The following is a 22,500-nucleotide window of genomic DNA, read 5'->3' as shown; positions in this document are numbered from 1 at the left end:
CAGGATGAACAGGGGCAGCTGGGGATGAATATTCATGAGGGGAGACAGTTGGTGGCTTGTCGTGTTGCTTTTATAATCAATGGAGAGGCACCTGGACTGTGTGCCTGAGCCCATCCCAGCAGATCAGATCAAGTATGACACAGTGTTATTCCCTCGTGGAATCAAACATTAAGTAGAACTGAATTAATCAAGGTGGAAGATGAGCATTACCCATCAACTGCCCAAACCTTGTCAATATTTTGAGAAATCTACTTAAAAAAGGATGGAATGGAACATATGGGAGTCAAAAATCCCAACATTTAGGCAGATACTGCTTGCAAAATAAAAAAGAATGAACAAAAACCGCACCACATATGCAATAACAAACACAGCCAACCGGGCTAAATAGTTAAATCGAAGATGTTCGGCAAACTGTTGAAGAGACATTCAGTTTCGATAAACAAAAAGTTTCTACAGATGAGTTCATTGGCTGCATGGAAATGAGAAATCAGTGTGCCTGCATCTCTAGAGTCTTATCCGCAGGCTCCCTTCATATCCTGTCACGGGCTTCATAATGGTTAATGTCTTTATCATTATTCCCTGTTACCATACGGTTCCCATTTGGACGGCGATGATAACGTGCTGGTTGGGAGATACCAGGTCCAATATGCGGATGAGTGGGACCATATCAGACAAGGTCTAGAGGGGTGATTCCCAGACAATCTGCTCTGTATTACGTGGGACTAATTCAGATGAGATCCCAGGGTGTTGTTTCTGACAAGATGGCAACATAAAGGCCCATCCCGCGGAGGAAAGCAGGACAGAGAAGGTTTAAAAGAAATGTTGGGTAAATATAGAGGTTGGCGAAGATAAAACCCCAGTTAGTCCACACTGGGTAACGTCCACCTACAACACCCTGACTTCTTCTGAGAAATACCAGCCCTTTGCTAGACAGTAAAGCTTGTCTCATACAAAGTCTGAAACACAATTATTCCACACCGGATTTTTTGATTATTGTAAACATATAATGATAATAAGAGTAAAAGGCAACGATAATCATTAGTGAATCCCTTTATCTTCCCTATATTATAGCATATATAGACCTACAACAGGTAGGACAACATCGGCTCAGGCTCCAGTCTGTTAATGTTTTACCTCAAACTTCTTGACAACAGCAGCGAAGGCCGGGTTGTTCCGGTTGCTCTCCTCCAGTAAGGACATGCTGCGGTCGTACTCTGAGATGTACGCGTCAAACACCCCGAAGTCATCGCGCCGCGACAGGATGACGTCCACCACCCTCTGGCTCTCCTCCCTGAACACACGCAGGGGGCTTGACAGTGAGGGGGGGGAGGCAGTGTGGTATGTCTTCTGCCCTTCTCTGTCACCCGATAAAGGAGAGTGTGATATTAACGCTAGGTCAATAACAATGGGGAGAAAAGGGGGATAGATAGATCATTTTGGCTCTGTTTAAATGCTTTGCTCCAATACAATTTTGTCACGTTTATTCAGATACATGCCGTTAATGAGCAGGTTGAGGCATAGCATCATGCTTGTAAAGACACCTCAACAGGATGTAAATCTGCATACTTATATATCTATAACTAAAGTACCTTTGGTGAATTGCCCCCCTCCCCCCATGTATACATTCTGTATGTTTTATGACCCTTGCCGTTATCTCGCTTTAAAGAGAAGCAGATTCAAATTCAATACGGTGCCAATGAAAAAGGATACATAATTGTAATACCTCTGCATTTTTATGCATGGCCCCGGGTTAAAACAAGGTGTGTTTTACGTGGTGGGATGGGTGAAGGATGAAGGGGAACGTGGCGGCGCTCACCACTGGCTGATGCGCTCCTCCAGCTCCGTGAGCATGCTGCTGTGAATGCTGTACACCTTGGGGAGCACGCCCAGGATCTCCCCCAGTCTCTGCTGCTCTATCACCGGCTCTCCCTCCTCGCCCACCGCCGCCTCCACTACCCTCCTGAAGTCCTGCACACGGAAATGAGTAAGAAGGGGGGGGGAAATAATAAGAAGAAGCAGCTATGTAAAGGCGCCAGGGAAAAGAGAGCTAGACAAAGATCGAAAGATATTTAAGAGATTGGATGTGTGTCTCCTGTAAGAGACAGAAGAGAGCAGAGAGAAACAGTAATCGCTGATGAAGAAAGACCCAAACATGGCCGTTAGAAAATGTGCAGAGGAATGGGCAACATTCAGCCGGAGAACAAGAAAGAAGGGAAGGAAGGGGGGAAGGTCAGATGTTCCTAAACATCCTTCCTGCCACCGACCCTCTCGGATCCACATGACCTCCATCACCACCACCCCACCCACACCCCCACATGTACACATGCAAACACACACCCAGCCTCTGTCCAAGCATTCAGGAAGGGAGGCATTGCCTGCAAATGAGTTACACACCAGGTGTGGTTGCATAACAACCTTGGTACACTGAAGGCTCTCTCCCTCTCTGTTGCCTGGCACCGAGCGTTCACTTACCCATCGACACAGTGCCCAGAATGCAGCCCGACGTAGATGATTTTCAAGGCAATTGAAAACTCAAGGGATCACATTCAATACTTAAATAATACCAAGCTGAATGGTATTTAATAGCTGCAGTGGTAGTGAACGTAAGGGCAAACACAAAAGGAGTTATAGAGTTTGCCTTGGAGAGTAAAAAATCTGTTCGGAAGGTTATTTATTGTCCCGGTTAATGGAGAGAATAACCTCACACAGAAAGGCGTCTTTTTTCATCAGGACCTGTTCAAAGAGGTGACCTGGTAGTGCGTAGCGCCGGTCTCTGAGGAGCCAAGTGGCTAGTCTCTGTGGGGCCGAGCTGTCAGACTGAACTACACTGCATATAACATGAAGCCATAATGTGTCTGGCATGGAAACTGTCTTGGGCCCGTGCGCGACGAGAAAACGTGGCCGTAAAACCAACTGAGACTTGCCAGTCCCAGGAGACACCGGCGGTGACATTGTGCTCCATCAGAGCCTGGCGGTTCATCATGAGCCGGTCGATGGTGCCCAGAGTTAGCATTCATCACTTCTGCAGGAGAAACACAGATGCTAACCTGTCGTGCTCTTGCAGGGCCCCGACAGGTTACACACAAACACAGACACATACCCACACACCACACACGTACAGAAAAGCTTCTATGAGTGACAGCAACTAGCCTGTACAACTCACTGTATTTTACTGCTAAAGCAGGTCAGCTATCCTCTATGTCTAACAGTATTTTACTGCTTAAGCAGATCAGCTACCTGCATTACACAGCTAGCCTGTAAGTGTAACAGGTGTAGATGCTAAAGCCGGTCAGCTAGCCTCTGTATTCAAAAGTGTTTTACTGCTAAAGTAGGTCAACGAGTTACATTACACAGCCAGCCTCAATGTGTAACAGGTTACTCTGGTAATGCAAAGTCAACTATACTTAATGTGTAACATTATTGTGCAGCATTAATTTACCTCGGTTGAAGGATCTAGAGTTCAAGGCGTGGGGCTAAGACAGTTGTATTGATACTCTTAGGCCTACTGGGAAACCCCGGCAGAAAAGCAGAGCTGCTTCCCCATTCTTTTGTGGACACATTCTGGAAATTCTTTGTATTTTGTTATTCCTTATCAAACAATGGAACAATAGGCTATGTGTTTTCTCCCTCCCAACAGTCCCAGTATGCGCTCTAATCTGCATGCATGTGTGTTTGCGCGTGTCTATGTGTGTGTGTGTGTGTGTGTGTGTGTGCGTGCGTGTGTGGGGGTGTGTGGTTCCTCAATGAAATTGGTAATAACTGTGTGTCGTTCGTGTCAGAGTCTATGTATCAGTGACCGATATGTAAAGGAATCACTTGCACCATTAATAATAATAGTGCGACGCGAGCAAATGCTTTTGCATAATGCATGGTTCAACATATTAGATGTATGCATTATGCAACAGTCTGATGAATAATGTCACCCTTTAGGTCTTAATAGAGCCGCACCACTTTTAGCTGACGATATCAAAGGTTACCTTGACTTTGGTCAAAGTCAATAGGAAATGTCGAGTGTGGATTTCCCAAAACATAAGAAAACTCAAATACAAACAAATGATTCTCTAGCTCATTCTAAGTGACATCATCTGATTGTGTTATGTACGTTCCTCTGCTCCCCTTCCACGCACTATATATCTTTCTATTTTTTCAAGTTGATTATAATAGAAAGACCATCTAGAGGAGGAGTGATGTATACTGTTTGCATTAGGCAGCTGTTTAATAGCTGCAAATTACATGAAGTTGTGGTTTCTGTTTTACCCGATGCTCATAAATCACAATCGCAGCGTAAAGTAATTCAGGTTATGACCTTCTTCAAGGGTATATGGTACTAGCTGAGCGATGGGTCACTCTCTCTGAACACTAGCTGTCTGATGTACAGAGGCCATGTACTCATGCACAAACTGCCTCACCCACATTCATGCACACATGCACACACGCACAGGAACGCACGACAAAATGACAATCCAGTTTGATCAAAATGTAATCTCTACTGAGGTGCTATATTATCAATCATAATGTTATTTTTCTGTCTTGAAGCAGCTGCCATGAAATCCATCTCTCTGTCTAGCGCTCTACAGGCTCTGAGATCTGGAAGCTCATTTTGACAGCCAGTAAATGAAAAACGATAGAAGCAGATGACAGCAGGCTGCATGTGACGCATGGCACTGGCTGCCCCATCCCAACCCCGGCTCGACTCCCTCTGCTGTTCCACGGCGCTCTGGCAATGTTGTGTACAATTATCTCCATCGCCTCTACCACCTGACTTGTCTATTCCATGACCGGCTTCCTCCCGATGAGCCAAGTGTACTCTCTGTCCCAGCATGCTCCTAACTGTGACCTCTTGGTGCCAAGTAGGGGCGGCGATGATGTGTGTGTGTGTGTGTGGAGATGAGCGGGTTGACAGCATTAGTGTGTGTGTGTGTGTGTGTGTGTGTGTGTGTGTGTGTGTGTGTGTGTGTGTGTGTGTGTGTGTGTGTGTGTGTGTGTGTGTGTGTGTGTGTGTGTGTGTGTGTGTGCTTGAGGACGGTCAGAAGCGCAAGCTCCAACAACAGGACCCAGACCTGAGAGGGACTCTGTCTCGTCCCCAGCACCAGCGGCGACTACCTATGAGCTTCTGCATGTCAATGTTGTCAAGACCAGGAAGCGGGCCGTTGGCTGCAACAACACTGATAAACCAGAACACAGTACGCAGCCTTAGAGCGGAGGAGGGGGCGGGGGCGGCGGCAGGGGAACAAGGAGGCTACGGAGACCCGGGGAACAGACATAAGGGGGGGGGGGAGAGGGGGAGGTTAGGATTGGCCTGGTTCGATGTAATGGTTATGGTTTGCTTACCTCCTGGAGACGCTTCAGGGCGTTGACATGTCTGGAAGAGAAGCAGAGAGGATAATGAGACGTGTAACAATATCAGTGTCAGGTGCAGCGGATCACTGTTTACCAAACGGGTGAGTAGCTAAGTGACAAATGACTCGTAACAGCAGCACTGAAACTCAATAGCCCATCAGAGAGTGTGATGTCATTGTGGCCGTCAGCTTCTATACGTACTGCACAGTGAATTAGCATCAACATTGCTTGTGTTTAAAAAGGCAGAGATCAAACGTACAAAGTGCTATATCAAAAGCAAAAAAAGGTGGCAACGGATTCTTAAACTTCAGTGGGCGATGCTGTCTGGGTATAATTCATGCCAAGAAGGCGCAGCACATTAGCAAGCTACTCACAGTCGCTCAGATTCTACCAGCTCTTTGGCAACGTAGAAGGCCCGGGATCTCCCATCAATCTGTACGACAGGGAGGAAAGCAGAGCGAGATGAATGGACGTGGCTCGTGTGAAAGACTCTCAGAAGGCCACTTATTCCTCTCCAACATTAAGAGCAACAGCAGCGCGGCCAGGCAAAGGGAGGGGGAGGGGAAAAAGGAGAAAATAAGAAAATTCACTTTATATTTTATTCATACTGTCAGAATAAGACTGATTATTTCATTAGCTGTACAGGCTAGCCTTGGTGTGAAAGTGTTCTCAAATACAGGACCTTTAAGTGTAGATGCATTATGGATGAGAATCTGTCGGCTGGTGACACTGCACTGATTTAGAGTCTAATCACGGCCTTTAAACACTCCAGCCAAAACATAACTTTGAGGCAATTTAGGGTGTTTCCCCACAACACATATGATTCAAATGTTATTTCTTCCTTCTGTCTGAGGATGTGAGGAATGCCAAATTTATTACAGATTAGTCATTATGTCCTCAAATGAGACATTTCTCTCAATGAAAAGAGTTTTTTTCTGACTAATTAGATATTCTCTCTACGTCAACACACACGTATACACTCGCACATACAGATAAAAACACACAAACCTACAAAAACACATGCACGCACACACAAAAGCACTCTTTTGTCCATTGTTTTAAAGTCATCCTCTCCTCTTACCTTTTGCTCTTCTATATATTTTTGTCTACCTTGTGATTTCTACCTATTTGAATTTTACTCTGGAAAGAGAAGAGGACCAGGAAGTGTATTGTGGCGTGATGGCGGCCAGGGGCAGACATTGTTGTGGCACAGTGAAGGGTGGGGTCCACTCCTGGGCCACTGTAAAATGTCTGCCTGCGTGCCTAAACAGTCTGCCAATGTGAGGAGGCTGCATCTTTTTTAAGATATACATCCTTACATGTATCACAAACAGCACCTAATCAACAGCCTCAAAGTAGAAATAGGATAAAGTTATGGCCGATTTTAATTCTCAAGTCATAAGAATGGACTGGATTTGAAGTCAAGATGCTTGTTCCCTTGAATCTCATTGGCTGGCTCATGTCTTACTTGTCGATCGTATCCTTGATCCATGCCACCCTCTTCCTCCTCTGACGTTCGGCCGTGGTCTTCGTCGGCGGACAGGCTAGCGGAGATAGGCCTCATGGGGAAGGGCTCTGTGTAGGCACTGCCGAGAGTGGGGCCAAAGAGTAGAAAATACATTACAGATTCATTAAAAACCGCTCAGGGAGCTTTGGCAGGCATAAATATTTAACACTAGAGAGTAGAGAATATGGCACGCGAGCATGGAAGGGCAATGAGAGCCATGGGCACTAGGGGGTCGACAGGGGATGCTAAAGGTAACCGTTTAGCTGGTATCGCATCGTCACGCTAACCTTTTTGAAGAAATTGAAACCCACAAAGCATACCATTTTATTATGATACGTTTACAGAATTCTTAAAGATCGTCATTTGTCAACACAGGAAGAATCCACTTGTTTACAACATATTGGACTATAAGATCTACAGTCTATAGGTTTACCCAGGCGTAGCATCATCTTATGAAGCGTACGTTCACCACACTACCCTGCTCTTCAGTACACACGTATGTGGGCGTGGGTCATTTTTCAACCACATCCTTTCGATTATTATGAATACTTGGTACCGCATCTGACCCAAAAATCGGATTTAATACTATTTATGTGTGTAGCTGTGTTCTTTATAATCTCCTTATGACCGTGGATCAACATTCAACATTTGAAGAGGAAAATCCTCTGTGTATTGCTGTTGAATTCGGCAAAACAGACTTAACACGTTTTCTTTAATGCCATGAAAGAAGTTTAATATTGGTGGGTTGAATGGCCCCCTGGTGGGAGGCGACCGCAGTGGGCTATTAGGCGGCTCTCTACACCCAAAGGTTAACACAGCTCCCTGCTGAACCTAATCTTCCCTCAGACACTGTCAACCTTAATGAAGCGCAGCTACCTCTCTCCCCCTCTCACGCTCTCTCTCCCTCTCTCTCATTCCCCCCACTCTCTCTTTTATCTATCTTGTTCTCTCTTTTTCCTTCTCCCTCTCTGTAGCTCTGTCTATCTCCCTCTCCCTCTCTTACAAACACACACGCACACACACACACGCACACACACACACACACACACACACACACACACACACACACACACACACATACACACACACACACACACACACACACACACACACACACACACACACACACACACACACACACACACACACACACACACACACACACACACACACACACACACACACACACACACACACACACACACACACTCTGGCCAATGCTCTGAGGGAGGCACCCAGAGCACATTACTCATAGTTGTCTATTGCCCCCAGAGAGAGCAGGTCATCTTGGCTTGGACTGGGAGGGCCAGTAGAGTAGGCTGGTTTAAACTGGGGATAGAGTAATCGGATTTCAGAACTGTATCGCACCGTCGTTTTATTAGCGCTGTCTGGAATATCGAACCCTGCGTTTATTTATCTGGCTGCTTATATACGTTAACAAAACTAGTTTGTCTGCGTTAGCCTTGAGTAATTTGACACTGAGATATTACTTTGGAATTGCTATTGAGTTTTGGGTTTCAATAAATTATTCCTATTATTTGTCAATCTTGAAGAGATGCACTGCACTGGGTTTGAACAATGTAGTTAGCTGCAATAGAATATTGTGCTATGCTATTAAATAATTTCAATAAAATATGCAGGCTGATTCAAACGAGCATAACAACAATTCTAATTATCGCAAACTATTCTCACAACATTACGTTTTAGCTCATTATATTTGAGGAACGTGTAAACTTCTTACAATTCACTAAAAGTGGCATTAATAATTAACACACTTCCTTTTTACTTATTCTTGGAACCTGCAATTGGCCACCTCAAGAAGCGTATTACAACAAGAGTATCTGGTACTGGATGACAACCTGAGCTAATAGCCAGCGCTGCGGAGATAACAATACATTTCATGAGAGGCACTAAGTGGCATCTGGGTCTTTTATTGTTCAACCTGCCAAATCTCCATTTGCAATCTATCTTATTTATTTACAAAAACAATGTGTCCGATTATTTTCTTGCTCCAGTGCTTTACCTAGAACGTGCCATTTGTAAAGTTCCAAGCACAGTTTGAGGCACTTCAACAAGACCATTCCGAAAACAACATTCTGGCAGCCGTTGGTAATGTCCTAAAGTTAAATCGCCTAATGTCCTTCATAGCACCAAGTTAAATCTAGTGTGTCACATTCCCAGACAGGTGCAATGAGTCCGATACCACGCATATGCTGTGTGTTTCCCTGCCAATTCCATTACGCTTGTTATATCCAATTTAACTGAGCTAAACATTGAGTATAAAATGATATATTTGGCATCTATTCTCGTCTTGTAATGATCCTATCCTCGGAGATAAGAAGAGCTGTGGAGCTTCATTAGCCTGGTCTGCCTCCTCTCAAGACTGTGGTACCAGTTGGCGTGTGTGTCATCGTAGGAGTTGGTATTTCTGCTCACACCATCAATGTGGTGGTGGTTGTCCTGTAGGCAGCCGTTCTACTGCTTATACTATGATGGTATGCTTTGAATACGAACTTGACAATTCCCACAAGGGACTAGACAGAAATCAACGTCTGCCCCCCTTTTTCTATCCGATAAAGTCAGCAACACCGGCCACTTGTCTCAGCCATGACCTTTTGTCCGGATCTCCATGTCAGGTTTCACCTTAGCTCCACCGCTTCCATCTGGAGACTTCCTACTGAATTGCAGTGGTAACTCCCCACACCCCCACCCCTCCTCATCTGTCCCCACCTTTCCCCCTTCCCACACCCCTTGTCCAGCATTTCCTGTAAACAGGGCGTTGCGACGGCGCCCTCCTGGTAGGTCTGCAGGGCTTGACTGTCTATCTCTCTCTCTCTCTCTCTCTCTCTCTCTCTCTCTCTCTCTCTCTCTCTCTCTCTCTCTCTCTCTCTCTCTCTCCCTCTCTCTCCTGCTCTCTCTCTCTCTCCCCCCCCCTCTCTCTCTCCTCTCTCTCTCCCTCTCTCTCCTGCTCTCTCTCTCTCTCTCTCCCCCCCCTCTCTCTCCCTCTCTCTCTCTCTCTCTCCTCCCCCCCTCTCTCTCTCTCTCTCAGTCTCTCTCTCTCTCTCTCTCTCTCTCTCTCTCTCTCTCTCTCTCTCTCTCTCTCTCTCTCTCGCTCTCTCTCTCTCTCTCTCTCTCTCTCTCTCTCTCTCTCTCGCTCTCTCTCTCTCTCTCTCCCCCCCTCTCTCTCTCCCTCCCCCCTTCTCTCTCTCTCTCTCTCTCTCTCTCTCTCTCTCTCTCTCTCTCTCTCTCTCTCTCTCTCTCTCTCTCTCTCTCTCTCTCTCTCTCTCACACTTGGTTCCTTGGAGTCAAAGCAGCAGCTGTGCAATCACTGCACCGAGGAGCCCCTGAGCAGAATCCTCCAAGAGCCAGCATTTTTCCTGTGTTTAGTTCAGCTCACACACATCCGCGCACGCAAAGATGCGCACACACACACACACACACACACACACACACACACACACACACACACACACACACACACACACACACACACACACACACACACAGACACACACACACACACACACACACACACACACACACACACACACACACACACACACACACACACACACACACACACACACACACACACACACACACACACACACCACATAACGCCATCATGCACCTACCCACACCCAGCACCTCATTGTAAGTCTGCACACTTTGTCATTTTGTATCGGTTGAGCCTTTCTAGGTCAGATGGAGATATATGTCTTTAAAGCGATCCTAATGCACAATGCTAGGTTGTTATGGTTTATGTTTCCCGTTTGTTTTCTGGCCGTGGTTAGTCCTCCTGAGCTGGGCCGTGACACTGGATGGGGAAGCTTCTAGGCTGGACGCTTCCTCCCCTGGGGTGACCTGGCAATGACCTGAGTCAGCCTGCTGGCATGGGGCCGGCCGAGCCACGGGCACACCCTGGCAAGCACCTCACCGCCCGCTGCACAGAGCCACCACCCAGTACTTAAGATGGCTGGTCCAAGGGTGCGCTAACATAACACAAGCCGCAGGAGCGGCTGCTAAATGGCTTATTGGGCTGGAGCTGTTGAGAAGGGTCATCGAGCACTACAGCCGTTAACACCACTATTGTGTTGGTGTATCAAGAGACACAACGGCCTCAGTGCCCTAGCGGCCATTTTGGATCTCAATGCTAGCTCGGTGGGGAAACTGAAGTCAGAAAGAAACATTTACTTCCAATGAGACAATGCCCCCAATGGCATTATCAACAACATTCATCTATTAATCGCATGAGGCTGTCAGACAGGAGGATAACTGCTGACACAACATCCTCTACTGGGTAGCCATGTTTGATAAAGCAGTGCTGAATTATGGCACAGGCACGAATGCCCAGGCACACACATGCACATATAGACTGACAGACACACACACACAAGCTGTGTTCGAAATCGTTCCCTATCATGGATGCAGTGCACTAAATAGGGTGCACGCCATTTTCTAGGGTGTTCGAATTCTCAGTGGTCCACTATATAGGGCACTATATAGTGGACTTAAAATAGGGTGCATACGATGTTCCCTACATGTTACTCCCGTATACCACAATGCAATGCGGTTGTATTTTTCCAGGGGAGAAGAAGAAGCCGAATAACAGCGAAAACGAATACATTTAATGATGGAGTCTCTGGCTTTCGTTTAGAAATGTCAACAATTTATTTGGGATTTAACATAGAATATTTAACATTCAAAATTAATTAAACAAGGAAATGTAACATTCCACATCAATACAACCTCCAGCTTTCGTCGTGAGTGCCCGGTTTGTTTACTTGATGTGGGCGCATCTGTCTGCGTCACACAAATACCCGGTGCATTTACTGACGCAAATGACGTTTAGAAATGTTCAGCGTAGTGTCCGAATTCTCGTTCCCTATTCCCTATATAGTGCACTATATCAGGTACACTATATAGGGAATAGGGAACGAGTGTATAGGGAACGATTTCGAACACAGCTACAGACACAGAATCACTCTGAATCATTAGCAATGTCACAGCCGGCCTGGGATGAATAATCACTCTTTGTTGTCTCGGTAGCCTTAGATGGCTTGGTAATGAGGACCCCTCTTCGCTAGTGTTAAAACCTTTTTTTGAAGTTGTGTTTGAATGCTGGTATACATTAATCACAGCAGGGGAAAACAAACCACGCATGGAGCAGCTTTTTTAACCCTTCTTTTGCATTCATTTCTATAAATGTTAGCCTTTTGTGTGCCTTGGCGTGTGGTATAGTGTGGTAACCACGGTAACCACAACCACAACAACAATCTACTTTTACTGGATAGTCTGTCCAGGGAGTGGAGTTGACAGTTAAATGTGTTTTTAATAAGTCACTGACAACATCAATAGCTCAACCCCTGTGCACACACTGGCACAAACAAACACAAACACACACACACACACACACACACACACACACACACACACACACACACACACACACACACACACACACACACACACACACACACACACACACACACACACACACACACACACACACACACACACACACACACACACACACACTCACACACTCACACTTGTTTAATGGTTATGTATGCACAAGCACATACCCCTGGCACAACTGCAGGTATGTGCAGTTGGATGCATTGACGCATACTAGAAAAATACACACACACACTGGCACACACATACATACAAACACACACACACACACACACACACACACATACATACATATACACACATACACATACACAAATACACAGACACACACAAACATTCAAACAAACCCACAAATCCATATATTAACGTGTTTACACACACACACACACAAACACACACACACACACACACACACACACACACACACACACACACACACACACACACAGACACCCACACACACACACACACCCACACACACACACACACACACACACACACACACACACACACACACACACACACACACACACACACACACACACACACACACACACACACACACACACACACACACACACACACACACAAACATATACAGGAAGAAAGAAACACAAGGCGCAAAGGGTTGTCCTCGGCAACAGAGGCGTCTCCAGGGGGAATGCGGAGAGGCCAAGTGACAGATAGGCTCTCTGGTTGGTCGTATCGGTCTGAGGCCCCGGCCACACCGCGGCCAGATCAATAACGTCATGGGGGAGAAGGGCCACCTTCATGAAGGCACCATTGTGTTGGAAATGGAACAGTATCAAATGGGGCTGATGTGTTAGTTTAGAAGACACATACGGGACCATCAATGGGACCATCAATGGGACCATCAATGGGACCATCAATGGGATGGCTTGAAGCTGGACAATGCACATACAAAACCCAGTGTTTTATAGTCCTAAAACAGGGCCCTATAGGCCTCTTTTTCATCATGAAAAAATAAGTACACAATATTCCGCAGATGATAACTTTCCGACTATCATTTTGGATTAGTTGCTGAAAACCGCTACAAGATATACTAAATAAATGAGGCATCGTTGTCCGAATTCGTCTTTTACCAGTGCTTTGTCGGTTGGTGTTCTCAAAGTGCTCATCAATCGCACCAGTTTTATTAAGACTCTGGGCAAAGCTGTGACCCTCGTGGCTGGAATAGAGACAAAGTCAGGGGTAATCTGGTGCCCCTCCGACTGCAGTAATTCCTCACTCTATTACACACACTGCTGTAAACCTAGAGCACCTCCAGGGAGAGGAAGGAGCACTCTGGAGAGGAACACTTTAATAAGAGCCTTCCCAAACTTAACCACGTAGTGTCACGTACAGGAGCGCAATTACACACACTCACACACACACACACACACACACACACACACACACACACACACACACACACACACACACACACACACACACACACACACACACACACACACACACACACAGACATACACACAAAAGCACACTTATACAAATGTACACATACACTCACACATACACAAATACAAACACACACACACACACATACATAAACACACACAAACACACACAGACACATATACACAACACACTCACACACAGACACACACACACACACACACACACAGACACACACACACAAACGACACACATATACAAAACACACACACACAAACACACACATTTTCACACACACACACACACACACACACATACATACACACACACACACACACACACACACACACACACACACACACACACATACACACAAGCGCACGCATAAACACATGTGAAAACACCCATGCAGGCAAGCACATACACAAACATACACAGACACACACAAAATTATGCTCAAGCACCCATGCATAAAGACTAACAAACACAGACCTACGCACACAAACAGGCACAAGGTACCCATGCATGCGCACACACACCGAAACATAGAACAGCACCACCACTATCCCTAGTCCACCATACCACCATAATATACTGTTCTCTATCTTTTTTTAAAAACCTTTTTCACCCACCCCTTATCTTATTGTCTATACCAACCAATCATAATCATATCATTATCTCACTTCCTCTTCCACCAAGTCCTTTCACCCTGGCCTTTTGTCCATTTTAATTGCACCTTATAATTACTTAGATTAAAAATGAACTCTGTGGGCATTTTAGTTTTACTACAAGGCTTTCCCACTCTCAGAGATGTGATATCCACGTCATGGCGTGCAGCAGCACCAGATGTGACCTCCAACTCTTCTAAATGAGAAACAGGAGTAAGCTCTCCCACAAGCATTGTCCATCTTCCCGAAGCCAGCGGTGCCTGGCACACCAGGCTGCTCATCTCTCACTGAAGACCATACTAGAGGAGATCCCATTCAGTCCATTAAAGACTGTATAGGGTTTGCCTATATAAGATAAGAGAAGGGAGCTCCCCTAATATGTCACCTCTCTAATAAGAAGGTCCTTCAATAGAAAGTAATCCCTGACAAACATTAAAGGCAATTAATGCATTGGATCTGATGGCAAAAGCCTTTCCTAGAAAATGAAATTCAAACTGTTCAGACCCCATTTTAAAACCCAACAACAAAACCGGTATGATACAAGGAACATTTTACCTCCACAGATGTGTCTTCAAAGGAGTTTGGATGAATAGTTGACCTACCTTTCAGTCTCGTCTTGAGGGACGTGAGGTGTGCTGTCAATGCCAGGGAAGCTGTTCATATCCACATAGCCGTCATTCTCATTGCTGGGCATGGTCGCGCGGTTTGGGTCCTCAAAGAACTCGGTGACGGTGAACGATCGGGTGGGTCTGCCCGGGATCTGGATGTTTTCATAGTCGGAGCTCATGGCCGGGATGTTCTCGTAGTCCGAGGTGTCCGCGCTGGGAAAGGAGATGGAGCGCGGCTTGGTCAGAGGAAGGGGCATGAGGGGCCGCCGAGAGCGCTCCTCAAAGGACTCCACCCGTGAGACGCCGCGGCCGAAGGGGTCCCCTTTCCTCTTCTGGCGATCGCTGTAGAGGATCAGGGTAGAGGGTAGGTCTGAACGCAGCTGGGGCTTCAGAAGACCAGTCTGGAGCTGAGGGGAACTACCGGTGCTTCTGCGGTCCAGCTCGATGACTCTCGCTGGGCCGTGGTGACTTGATTCCGAGGAAGAACGCGAAGAGCGCACGCTGCCATCAATGAACCCCTTCGACTCCGTCTTCCTCCTAAACTTGAGGGCCAGGAAGCGCTTGAAGGAAGACTTCTTCTTCTTTGGCATGTCTGTGGTGTCGTGCTGAATCAGGAGGGAGGGTGAACTCTTTGTGACGGGTCTCTTGGCGATGTGCACCAACTCAAAGGGTGGGGGGATGTCAACCATGGACGTTGGGGTGGAGACCCCACTGGACGACTGATGGCTACGCTGAGAGAAGCTCCCAGAAGAAGTTATCATACATGGGAGGGACATGGTTTCATCCATACTCTTCATTCTTCCGCCGTCCTTTATGGTTTGGTCAATGTCTGTGGGGGAACCCAGAGACATTTGTGAGAGTTCTGCAGAACGGGAGTATAACAGGAAGCGCCGAGGTTTCAGGGATGGGATGAGGCGGTTTACTTCTTGGTGTTCCGGGAGATGATTGAGAGGTTCACCATTTACATCCAAGGCGACGGTGCAGTAGTCATTAGTCTGATATTCTGGTCCCGTCTCCTCCGGAACCGTCTCAGGAACAAAACTAGAAACCTTTCCAGAGTAGGACCGGGATCGTGTTACAATGGTTTTGCGATCCAGTGATATGAAATTCTCTCCATCTGAGTCAAAGCCAGCCTCTTCATATATGTGCTCGTCACTATCTGACTCTGTATCATCATCATAAGGCACTATGTGGCAATCGAGTTCTTCTATGTCTTCTTCAAAGGCCTCAGTGGTGTGGGCAAAGACCACTCTGTTGGCGAGCTCAGGGGTCCTGCCCAGCTCTAGATCCACTGGCACTGTGATGTTGCACAACCTGAGACGCGGCTGGCAGCTGTTTCTCTGCTCTCTCTTAGCTGTCCTTTCCTTCACACTCTTTCCTTTAATGGGTTTCATATCCCTGTCGTCTTCTTCGTCGTCATCACCGATCTCCACATAATCCTCTGAGGAGACGCACTCCAACTGCTGGGAATCATCAACCTCGGGGCAAAGTGAATCCTCAATGTCTGCATACTCATCAACCGACTCAGTGTCTTTTGCATTATCACTGTCTTGGCTGATCACTGGCTGCTCTCCATCACCCTTTACTTCTTCATCCCCTGGTGCCTGTGGGTCCTCTGACTCTTCCACATCCACATCCGACAACACATGGGGGAGGTGGTCTTGGTTAGAATCACCGGAAACAGTCTCCAGTGGATCTGGTGTTTCATCATCTATGTCATCTTCACCCCAATCAGGGTCAGCAATGCTGTACAGGTCATCTGGCAATGCTTCAATGACCGCATAAGGCCCAAACATGTCTTCAGTGCTGGCGGTAAAACGGAACCGCCCGGAGGGGTCCTTAGTGGCTCGCTCTGGTTGCCAATCGATTGCCTCAGTGAGGTCACATGATTCACACGTGTCACTGCCGTCATCTGTGGGGCCAGTAAGGTCATAAGGGGTCTCCTCACAATCTGTGGGGCCAGTAAGGTCATAAGGGGTCTCCTCACAAACTGTCGGAAGTGCGCACAAGTTGCTGCCAAATGTGAATCTTATCACCTCCCCGTCACATGAACACATCTTACCATCTGTGGGTTCAGACGGTTCACATTGCAAAAGGACCCCATTGGATATTTTGTTCTCGTCAACAAGTCCATGGTCCTTGTCTTTGATACACTCTTCTTCTATATTTTCATGCTGGATTTCACTGGGCCCCAAAAGCATTTCAGTAGGTTCAGTAGTAGCATCTTTATCCTCCTCCTCCCCAGAAACATCTGTTTCAAGATCTGTTTCAGTTTTTGCAGAAGACAGTGTTGACGTTCGGTCGTCCACTGCATTGTCAGTGGACAGCAATGTGTCATCTCGAAAGAGTCCAGTTGAATTCAAGTCTTCAGCGATGTCGTTGTCAGTAGTATCACAAGCTTCATCAGCTCCTTTCAATGTGTCCAAAGAGACACCGTTTTCTGTTTCAGCAGTATTGTCACTAGTTTCTATGTCCTTTTCTCTGCCCTCCCCATTATGTGTCTCCTCTGCTTTGTATCTCTCCTCTTCCTCCCGCTCCTTCACAACCGCAACACATTGACTGTCAGTCTCCCCGTCAGAGTGAGCTAGGTCTCCGTTGCTGAGGCTCGGTCGAGAACCATGGAGGTAGGAATCAGAGAGGGGCCTGGGCTTTGGAGCCACAGAGGGTTTGGAGGCACTGCTGGGAGTCCGTGACCTTGACATCAGCCTGGACTGGACCTTGATGGTCAGGTGACTGCAGCTCTTAGGACGTTGGACTTGACGTGGATTCTGAAGATCTGTACAAAACAAATGAACAAGAGAAAAATAGTGTGACAAGGAATATTCCATTTTACAAAGTTGCAAAGCAGAGATGAAAAATAACATGTAGAAACAAGTATATTATTTGACAAAAAACTAAAGAAGATTTGAGCCTAGTCTTCTAATATGAGAATGAACCCTATTGTCTAAGATACCATTATCTTACATACAGTGTTCATTACATTACACTCACTGTGATGAATGATGCATGCAGGTATAACTGCTTCCCATATTGCTGTGCAGCATTGAAAGCTTTGAATAGTAATACAGCCTTTCACACTAACTGCTCCATCCTGATCTAACGCTTTAGGGTGTTTGGGAGTTTTGGCACTTGCTTTCATCACTTGCTGAAATAAAACTTAACACATATGCTTCGTAAAGGCGTTGCATTAACACTGACTATTTTAGTCCAATCAGGCATTCCACCATGTGAGATTTGGTGACATGTTTTACATCGTTTGAAGTCAGGGGACAGATTTAAGGTTCTGCATGTGAAATATAGTCTTAACGATAGATTGAACGACACAGTTCAAGCCTGAAAAAACATCTCAGTCATTCAGGAGAGCAGGTTATGCGATTTAGTGATGTCATGAAACACACCCATACTCCACAAAGTGTATGCACCCTTGTCACTTCCTGTTATTTAGTACCTGCCCTGACGCACATCCTATTAAACCCTGTGTGCACTCTGATCTATCTGTGTATACTCACCTCTCTCTCTACCACTCGCTCTCTCTCTCTCCTCTTTTTCTTCTCTCTATCTCTCTGTCTCCCTCTCCTTTCGTTCTCCCCTCTCTCCTCTCTTTCTCCTCTTTTTCTTTCACTCTCTCTTTCTCTCATTCTAGTACTTTTTTTCTCAGTCCAGATGTCTAGACATCATTGTTTGTGTATTCTATGTACTTCTCTGTTTTTGGATACATAGATGTGCTTTGGTCAGCTATTCTGTCTGGAAGACCCTGCTAGACATGCGGGAACCCATACACTATAACACACACACACACACACACACACACACACACACACACACACACACACTGTGTGTGTGTGTGTGTGTGTGTGTGTGTGTCCATGTGTGGGTGTGTGTGTGTGTGTGTGCGTGTGTGTATGTAGGTGGTTATTATCAGCATGACCTCCCGTCACTCCTTTACTAACACAAATGGACTTCCTTCTTGTTATTCTTCACTAATTCCACACACAAACACACACACACACACACACACACACACACACACACACACACACACACACACACACACACACACACACACACACACACACACACACACACACACACACACACACACACACACACACACACACACACACACACTCTTTTTTTTCCTCCTGAAAACGTCCTTTGAGTCAAAGAACAATAAAACAGAAAACAAGAGTCCAAAAGTACCACACTGCAACAACAGGATATGAATTATGCAACAAGAATTGAATTCAAACAAATGTTTTAAAAACAAAGGAAGATACAGTCACTGTTCCAGACTCACAGGATATGATTTCGGAGTTGATGATAAAGAAGTATTACCCTAAAACGCCTAACATTTAATAGTTTTAGCATCGATATAACATGGGATTTTGATAATCTCAGTAGACATATGTTGCCTTAGAGAACACATTTCTTTCGTCATTCCGTTACCGGTTTTATATCATATTATGACATGTTTACCATTTGTAAAAAGTAAATGTTATTTTTTTTTTTATAGATATTGTAGCCTACACCGTTTACTATTAGACCTACTTCAATTATACGATGCCTTCCTGACCAACTTCCGAGAGGGTTGTTCAATAAAGGGATTTTAATCAAGTCAAGCCAATATAGATCCAACTCATTCATGTATTTAATGGCTGATTAATTTATCCAAAAATTGTCACATTGTATTCTGTGATCCAAAACGAAATTCGTATTTATACTTCATGAATGTATAGGTCTGCGGCAATTATAGTCTACCAATCGTAATGATTATTAGCCTAATTATCCATAAAAGTAATTATTCAAGGTAAATAAAATACTGTACTTTGCTGTACACTTATTGGCGGCTTTCTCCTCAAAGCGCCCGCGCGCCCAGAGTTTAATCCGCCTATTGTCAAAAGCTAAAGTTAGACATCTCCGGGGTCATCGATCATTTAAAACAAACCTGCGTTCATCTTGGCACATCATCCGCTGGGCGACCCGTTACTATCCACATGTTTTCGCGCCCATTACAGGCTATAAATCCAAAATCCCGTCGAAAACGAAGTTTCAACGGAAGACGTAAACGTGTTTCTGTCTATTGGGAGAATAAGTAAGTGACTTGTCGAAGTCGCATCTCCTCTGGTTCGGGCCGGCGGACTTGAGCATCACTGGAGATGAGGCAGGAGGCGCTCCTCCTTCACGCTTCCTGAACGACCACGCACACACAGACTGCTGACCAAACCCACTGAACGAATGGTAGGCTCCCACACCGAATGCATCACCACATGGAGTCCGCCGTCAGCTGAGTCAACCGTCAATAGTGCTTGTAGTGGATCTCCCTATTGAGCCCGGCTTCCCGCGCTAATTACCCATGTCTTTCACAATTTGTCGCAGTCCAAATACTCGCACTCCAAATGTATGAATGATGTATCACACGTGGATTTTCTTTCTAATAATACCAGTAGGCCTACCGCTGCCAACCCAACCAGTTCGTTCTATATCGCAAAGACAATGCTTGAAATGATAACTCCTGGCTTAATCTTGTTCTACTGGACATGTTATGTTCATTGATATTTCCCGACTATCAAGAATCGGATCACAGAAGTTCCTAAAGGCAGTTTACAAAACAGTTTCTCTCGGACCTCACGACTACTGCTATTGGCTGGGCTTCCCGCCCCTGCATCTGCTGCATGATTAAATGAAAGAAAGCCTTTAAAAACCTCTCTCCATAACAGGAAACTGCTCTCCCTGTTTCCTGCACAAGAGGGAACATTCCCTTAGCAACAGATGGACATGGTTGTCAATGTTAACCCCTTAGGTAAAGTTTTAATGAAGGTGATTGACTGGATGTGTACGAGGTGTGCATGGCTGTTGAAGGTGGGGGGGGGTTAAAAATGGGATGTGTGTGTGTGTGTCTGTGTGTGTGTGTGTGTGTGTGTGTGTGTGTGTGTGTGTGTGTGTGTGTGTGTGTGTGTGTGTGTGTGTGTGTGTGTGTGTGTGTGTGTGTGTGTGTGCGCGTGTGTGCGCCCGGGGTGGGGGGGCCCACAATTGAATGGAATCATCAACCAATTACACGACTCCCCCCTCCCCAACCCCCACCTCTCATTTAGGGAAACCCTCTCCTTCACTTCTCCTCTGCTGTATGCACGTGAAGGTCAGACACTCCAACTCACCGTAGGGACGTTGTGGCACAGTTGTACTGGAAGTCGACAAGGCAGTGGAAGGATCACCTGTGCAGCATATCACTGCAGGGCACCAGCTCCCTCGCAGAGGCACACATTACGCACGCAGACAAATCCCCACTCCAGATGGCTTGTTGAATATGAGACTGAAGAGCAAAGACAGAGGGCAGGAGCCCTGCAGTCCAGTGTGGGAATAGGGTTGAAGTACTGTTTTCTACTTACTTTGGATTAAAGTTGTAACTGCACAGATATAGCTTTATTATACAATGTTAAGTCAGAATAAATAAAAATATAAAATGGTTGAGGATTTGAAGTTTTCATCGCGCCTTTAAAGGTGATCTAATTGATGCATTGCATTCTGTGTTAAAGCAATCAAAACGACACAATGATCCTGTCTGACTCACTTGTTTTGGTTTTATTTTTTCCAAAACTGATCATTAAGCCATTACTGAGTGCTGAGGCCGTGACAGTTTTAAATGTGCCAGTTGGGTGACACACCGAAAGCTGCAGTAATATAACCTTTTGTTCTTGTAGCCGAGCGCTAAAGATAGATCTCGTCTTGACTTTTGGCAGCGCCTGCAGCTCTCGGGAGAGAATTTTCTATTCACTACTGCTGGATCTGACCTTTTTTTGCCGTTTCACTTGTGCAAAATATGTTTTGCCTCTGCAGCGTGAGCAAATACAACCTGTCAAGAGCGATTGTGTCATGCGTGTGTGAAAGAGAATGGCTCTAGGAGTAAATATCCCTCCAGATGTGGCACATACGGTCAAAACATGTTTTTGGACAGAGGACACAAATATCCTGGACTGCCCGTGGCCACACACTGCACCTTGTCACTGGTCCAGCAACACAGCTTGAGTCCAAACTTTTGTCAACTTGTTTTTGCTATAACGTAAATATCCATTAGCAAATAAGGTTTGTTTGCAACATGTTGCTGCATTTTTTTCCGCAATACATTTTCCAATGTCCTCAAGGTTCTCCGAACAACTGAATGAATACACTTACTGTATTTACTGCCCATTAGACTTCCCTTGAAATAAGTAGACTTTATTAACTTATTTTAAGATTTTGAGGAGCTCTGAAACATTTTTATGCAATTGATTGATGCTCAATGTTTTGTTCATGTTTAGATGACAGTGAACTTTAAAGTTGCTCGTCGTAACACCTCTGCACTCTTAAAACACTTTACTATGAAGAGTTAGCATGAACACTTCAGCTGCGCAAGGACAACAATGTGAGCATTCATGTTGCTTGCCTGGACTCAAATGAGCCGTCGGTTTATAAATACCTAGTCAGTCTGATTGATTGCTTTATAAAAGGCTGATGCCGTAAGGGTTAATTAAAACCATCAGTGCTGACAGTGAATCAGAAAGTGTTG

At 45.7% G+C, this 22,500-nt stretch overlaps 1 protein-coding gene across 1 annotated transcript in view; it reads right to left on the bottom strand.

Annotated features, from left to right (window-relative positions):
• Positions 1-20,609, bottom strand: part of fgd5a (FYVE, RhoGEF and PH domain containing 5a) — a 39,719-nt gene extending 19,110 nt beyond the window's left edge. Inside the window, exons 1-7 of the mRNA XM_056605564.1 lie at positions 19,903-20,609; positions 14,952-17,733; positions 6,809-6,926; positions 5,715-5,773; positions 5,332-5,362; positions 1,817-1,968; positions 1,135-1,291 (exon numbers count right to left, since the gene is read on the bottom strand). Of these exons, the coding sequence (XP_056461539.1) occupies positions 1,135-1,291; positions 1,817-1,968; positions 5,332-5,362; positions 5,715-5,773; positions 6,809-6,926; positions 14,952-17,733; positions 19,903-19,912 (3,309 nt within the window). The 5' untranslated portion in view covers positions 19,913-20,609. The remainder of the gene's footprint in view (positions 1-1,134; positions 1,292-1,816; positions 1,969-5,331; positions 5,363-5,714; positions 5,774-6,808; positions 6,927-14,951; positions 17,734-19,902) is intronic.
• Positions 20,610-22,500: the final 1,891 nt, after the last annotated feature.

The sequence above is a fragment of the Gadus chalcogrammus genome, chromosome 13 (genome assembly GCF_026213295.1).
Source record: "Gadus chalcogrammus isolate NIFS_2021 chromosome 13, NIFS_Gcha_1.0, whole genome shotgun sequence".
NCBI classification, from domain to species: domain Eukaryota; kingdom Metazoa; phylum Chordata; class Actinopteri; order Gadiformes; family Gadidae; genus Gadus; species Gadus chalcogrammus.
Note: the sequence above shows the minus strand (reverse complement) of the source record. Positions and strands in the feature narration are given on the sequence as shown.